Genomic DNA, 6689 nt, shown 5'->3' on the forward strand with positions numbered 1-6689 from the left:
AATTTTATAAATAAATTTAAATTATTTTAAAATTTATATATATATAATTTTAAACTTTTGTGAAGGCCTAAGCCCTCTTGAGCTCCAATGAGAAGCTGAATTTAGAAACTATATATATTATAAAATCAAAGATTTTGTAAACAGGTTTAAAGCCATAAAAAAATAGTTTTAAGCTTTTTATAATATTTTTTAAATAATATTTTATACTCCTTTTATCACCAATCAAATTGTAATAATTAATTGTAATAATTAATTTTCAAAATTTGACGCCCATTATTTTAAGTATTTAAATTAATTAAGTTTTGTAAAAAAAAAAACTACACTCAAACTTTTCAAAATATAATTTTATTTTTTTATCACTAATAAAATATATAAACTAGTTGATTGAATCTTATTTTAATTGGCATTAATAATATTGTCAAAGTAAAAAGACATATATTCAAGTATATTGAAATAATTTTTTTTAATTAAAAGTGAAAAAAGTTATTTAGAAAAAAATAGAGTATAAGATTTTGACATTAAGTCTGCTAAACATATATACTAAAAATGATATCATCCCATCATTCAATCAAATGCATGCTTTTATTAAACACTTGAGTAAACTATAAAATTCATCATTTATGTTTGAGTAAATTTATACTTTAGTTATAAAATTTTAAAATATAATTATTAATATTATCTATTTATCACGTTTATCCGATAACTCTATTAAAAATATAATGAAATGTTCAACTGTTCTGGTATACATAGATACTACGTAGATTTAACGAATTGTTTTATTTTTTTTTTAAATAAGAAAATTCATGTTGGACTATCTATTGAATTAGAGAGAAAAACAACGACAAATCCTTCATTTTCTTTTCATCTCTCGGGGTGAACCAGAAACCTCCACTACCATTTACATTGACAACACCATTGAAGCCACCCTAAACTACTACCCTCGCACAACCCAACCAAGCCTCCATTGCAACTTCGAACAACACTACCTTCTTCACCGACTCTCATGCCCCAAAAACACCGACAAACCCATAGACCAAGCCTAAACCACAACACCAATGTTGTCCGGTCCCTAACCTAGACACCTTCCTAAGTCATCACCAATCGCCAACAAATCACAACCCGTAAACCTCAACCCTCAACTCCCTCTGCATCTAAACCCTAAACTCGAAAAATTCAACCACCAATCATACTCAAACCCTATCAAAAACCAAAAGAGAAGTAGCTCCCTTCTTCCAAAACCAACGAGCAAAACCTGCAACAGAGAAAAATAAAAGAGCATCAAAATCGACCAAATATTAAAAAAAGAAAACAAGAGAGTTTTTCAGAAGAGTCGGAAAAGGAAGCATCTTACCATTGGTCAAGGTCCAGTCAGCGAGCTCCAGACAATGGTTGGATAATCGAAATAGTGAGAAGGTGGCCACCAACGAGTAAACAACTTACCAAAAAATTAGGCTACATCAACGGGCGAAAACGGAGATCGAGACTAATAAAGGTTGCGGGTTTAGGGTTTTGTTTTCTAGGATTTTGGATCATTTTAAGGAAATCTAAGGAATAAGGTTCGAAGTAAGACAAGAGCGGTTTTATAGTAAGCTGGGATGGAAAATGGTGATGTCAACGACGGTAATGGAGGCAGCTAAGTTTTTCACCTGCGGTTTGAGGTTAAGAAAAAAGTAGAGATGGAACGGACAAGGCCAAGGATCACATTTCTAAACATGGACCTATAGTTTGTCATGGGAAAATGGATATATATATATTTATTAACGAAAGGCTGACCGTATCCTTTAATGATTTGGAAGTTTAATTTCCCACCTTATTCGTTAATGATTTAGTCAATTAATCACTGCTAATAGTTCTAATTATATTAAAATATTTTATAACCCCTTTAGTAATTTTAAAATTTAATTCTTATATTTTTATTTTTAAAAATATTCAAATTTCAAAGAGTGCATAGATAAAGAAATAAAAAACTATTTTAAAAAATACTACAAACTTTTTAAACTGCTACCGTGATGTTCAGTTCAGCTCAACTTATTCCATTTAAATAATGTAACACATCAACTTAGCATTAAATCATCAATACAAGTCAATGACTGAGTGACTATAATACAATTAATGAATAACATTAATAATTATATAATAATTTTTAAAAATAAAAAATTAATGATGAAAACATAAAATTACTCAAATTACACCTTACCCTTTATCTTTCTTTTGGGGAAAACACCTTACCCTTTTTAATACTTATCTTATTTTAGTTAGATGATTGCCACAACCGTACCTTATATGATTCTTTGCATTAAAAAAGATCTTTGCAACCCTTTTCTCCATTATAAAACTTTTGCAAAACAAAAATCCCTTTTAGCTTTCATATCCTGCTTTGTTTGCTTATCTCACAACTGTTCTTTGATTATTTGATCATACAAAGGTATCCAACAAGGAAAAAAAAAACACTCTACGTATAATTCAAATGTGAGTAAATATTGATGAAAGGAAAATTATGTAAAACATCTACCATTAACAATAAAAGGTAACCAACTGTGGGAATGGATTTTTGTTCAAACATTAATTTAATGGAGGCAAAGATGAACAATGATTCTACCGTACTTGTAAAGGTAAACGTGGTAGCTAGGTTGGGGAGGCAGTGTAGTCTATTATTGAACAAAAAAATAAATGTGAGGTTTCATGCCATTAATTTATACGCATCCATGCCAATTCCATGCAACAATTTAATTTCCACTCCACTGTGTTGGTTTCTGCTTTTTGACTTTCATCTTTATATATATCTACAATTATTTAAGCAATGTTTACGTACAAAGAAAACCAGATTGTAAAGTACAATTTTATTTGCATTGGATAATATATCCATCTTACAATGTGCTTAATTTTGATACGCATTCATGCACTATAAGATAACACTAATTTATATTTCAACAATGACATTACCACAAGTTTTCTGAACAAAGGAAAAACGACTTTACGATGGCAAATCAGCAAACAAATTAATCCTTAATATAACATTTCATTAAACAAAAAAGAAAACAAAAATCATAAACAGGAAGCTGGATATTTGGAGTGAAATGATTAGGACTTTTTAAGTACTTTGAGATATTGTTCACGCATGTGTATTACTAGTGCCCACCTCCACCACCAGCACCAAAGCCAGCTCCGCCGCCAAAGCCAGCACCCCCACCTCCACCTCCACCGAAGCCACCCCCACCCCCTCCACCTGCACCCCCACCAGCCCCAAGTCCTCCACCTTTGCCAAATCCACCACCAACTCCAAATCCTCCCCCAACTCCACCACCACCACCAAATCCTCCACCTCCAAAACCTCCACCAGCACCACCAACTCCACCAAGCCCTCCTCCAGCTCCTCCTCCAGCACCACCACCTCCACCGAGCCCTACTCCACCTCCACCACCTGCACCACCACCTAATCCGCCTCCACCTCCCAGCCCATGGCCACCACCTAGTCCTCCACCCCCTCCTAGTCCACCTCCTGCACCTCCACCAAGCCCATGGCCCCCACCGAGTCCTCCACCACCACCCAATCCACCTCCTGCACCCCCACCCAGCCCATGGCCACCGCCAAGTCCTCCACCACCACCCACTCCACCTCCTGCACCTCCACCCAGCCCATGGCCACTGCCAAGTCCTCCACCACCACCCAATCCACCTCCTGCACCTCCTCCCAGCCCATGGCCACCGCCAAGTCCTCCACCACCACCCAATCTACCTTCTGCACCTCCACCCAGCCCATGGCCACCGCCAAGTCCCCCACCACCGCCCAATCCACCTCCTGCTCCTCCAAGCTTGTGACCACCACCCAATCCACCACCTGCACCCCCAACAACACCAACACCACCTCCACCACCTAATCCTCCTCCCGCACCACCACCCAGGCCTCCACCAACTCCACCACCAGCACCTCCACCAAGACCACCTCCACCACCTAATCCTCCTCCCGCACCACCACCTAGGCCTCCACCACCCCCAAGACCTCCTCCACCACCTAATCCTCCTCCCCCACCACCACCTAGGCCTCCACCACCGCCACCTAGCCCTCCACCACCACCAAAGCCTCCACCAGCAGCCCCACCTAAACCACCTCCTCCACCAATACCTCCACCACCACCAAAACCACCACCTAGACCACCACCAATGCCATGCCTAAAACCCTTCTTATATATCCCACGTCCTAGACCTCCTCCCTTGGCTTTGAACAAAAATGGACGATGTATCAAACGCTTTTTATCATCAACTCCACTAACCCCATGATCAGCCACCCCAAAACTACCCACAACAAGAATGCACACCACAGCAATCAAAACAAAGCGGTTCAAAACACCCATTGCTACCTAAAAACCTTAACCAAAACTCAGCTCACACGACGCAGTACTACAATAAGTGAGCAATATATATATATAGCAGTAAGCCAGAGTTAGCCATTATAAAAATAAAACCCAACTGTCACGCGTGGATGAGTAAATGAGGCTCATCTGCCAATGTACAAGCAATTTATTCGTCCAACTGTCCCTTCCGAACTAATCACAAATGCACTCACCCTTGCATTGGATTTGGGTTTTGACTTCTCTTTTAGCTCATATTCTTTTACTTCTTTATATTTCTTATCCTAGATTGACTCAACTTGTTTAAAATTTGGCTACTTTTAAGAGAGCAAGTTGGAATTCCAGAGAGGTTTAGAAGTTCAAACTCTAACTGCGATTCCATTAATGGGGTTCTTTTTTATGCCATTAATGAATCTGCAGACAAAGTTTCTAACAATGTGTCTCCGCCAGCAATGTTTAGCTGGTCTGGCGAGACTTGATCGTTGCAATTTGATGATATGCTTTGTGTTTGTCTTTTGTTTTTTCTCCATTCTTTTGTTAATCATCATTTTGATGTGAGTTTATTTGGTCATAATGAAGAGAATAATAAACGAAACCTTCATATAAGCTTGAATGAACTCAATGATAGTTGGTTTATATATAAATGGCTTTTAAGAAGGTTAATTGTTAACGTAAGTTCACAAATTGTTTCAACTTAATTTGCACAAGTCATAGATATCAGGATCATATTAACGCCATATTATGCATTACTATACAACCCACAACATCGTCGCAGCAGCTCATATGTGTACATAATGCCTGGTCACTGGCTGATGTTTCATCAATGTACAAGTGTTGGTTAGTTACCACAAAAAGAGATTGATAGCCGCAGCAGCCTTTGAGCTGAAGAGACCAATGGTTTGAGATTTTGAGACTGAAACTAAATTTATGAGTTAATATATATTTTATATATATATATATGCAAATTTTAACTTTTTGATAGTTAAAATACTTATACGTATTAAATGAAATTTTTTCCATGTTGTTATACTAATAGCAATAGAAAAAAATAATGACTATCGAATTACTAATTACTGATAAAAACAACTATTTGTATTGCATAATTTCTTGCTGTACGAGACCTTGGCTTTCGTTGACTTAAAAACCTTGATTTTCTAATAAAAGTTTTCATCCGATAAAAATAAAAACATTATTATTTAAATTTAATTATAAAAATATTTTTCATAATAGGATATCAAGTTGGCTTGATTCAATCTTCCGCGTGGATTTTGAAAATTTTGGAGATACAGTTTAACACGTCTCATATGAGACATGTCTAATATGTTACACCAATATTTTATATAAAGATATCACTTACTTAATATAGAGTAAAATCCACCGGATCCACAACATTTTAATGTTTTAGTTTCACCACTTTTATCATACATTCATGTTTTAACCAATATATATAGTTATAATAGTTAAAGTTATACTAAATATAGAATAGTAAAACAGTGGTGGTTCACATCATTTGAGATATCAAGACCCATAATTCATATTATATATGCTGTAAAGAGCTACTAGAATAGTGATTTAGGGATGTTGAGCCCATATTTGAGCAAAGTGTAGGTAGTGTATGGGCTCATTCCCTTCCTTCCTATTGGGAAAGAGTAGGTATTTATAGATGCAGGAGGGCCTAGAGTGGGTTTTTTAGTCCATGATTATCTTATTGGTACAATCCAACTTAGACCTAGATTAGGATATAGTTCGGATGTAATTACCTTGAAAGTTAGTGAGCTTGAAAAGTTAAAATATTAATAAGATTGGATTTTATGTAACGATTGTCTGTGGTGTTCTCGTAGTGATACTCCTTTTTCATTGGTATGGAGATATATATATATATATATAAAAGATACCAAGACATCGAGATATAACAATTACCCTTTTAGTTGAAGAAAAATTTATAAAGTGAGCTTGTTTGAAACTATATGTTGGGGCAACGGGACAACATTTTCTGAACTATGGGAAACATCATTTGGAATAACCATGGTAGGGTTCAACGATTGCTTCTATGGTAATTTCAAATATTTGGAATAGTGTTTTTTTTTAATTACAAAATTAGGGAACAACGCATGGGATTCTTTGAAATAGTGTCTTTAATGAGTATGATTATTAACTTATGATATAACATTATTTTATTAGTCAAAAGAAATATTAAAAAATAGTTTGTTTGTTGTACAGGAACATAAAGGGAAGCAAAAAGTTAAATTGGATTAAAAAAGATAAATAGGAAATTTGCAAGTTAATTAAGGCGTATTAGATGAGAATTTTGTTTAAAGCGTTATTTATGTTTATATGAAA

General features: G+C 35.7%; 1 protein-coding gene across 1 annotated transcript; it reads right to left on the minus strand.

Moving 5' to 3' along the window:
* Positions 1-3128: 3128 nt before the first annotated feature.
* Positions 3129-4352, minus strand: LOC107895876 (glycine-rich cell wall structural protein). The gene has a single exon (XM_041078538.1). It carries the CDS (start codon positions 4350-4352, stop codon positions 3129-3131), a length of 1224 nt encoding a protein of 407 aa, XP_040934472.1.
* Positions 4353-6689: the final 2337 nt, after the last annotated feature.

This window comes from Gossypium hirsutum, chromosome A10 (genome assembly GCF_007990345.1).
Source record: "Gossypium hirsutum isolate 1008001.06 chromosome A10, Gossypium_hirsutum_v2.1, whole genome shotgun sequence".
Taxonomy (NCBI): Eukaryota; Viridiplantae; Streptophyta; class Magnoliopsida; order Malvales; family Malvaceae; genus Gossypium; species Gossypium hirsutum.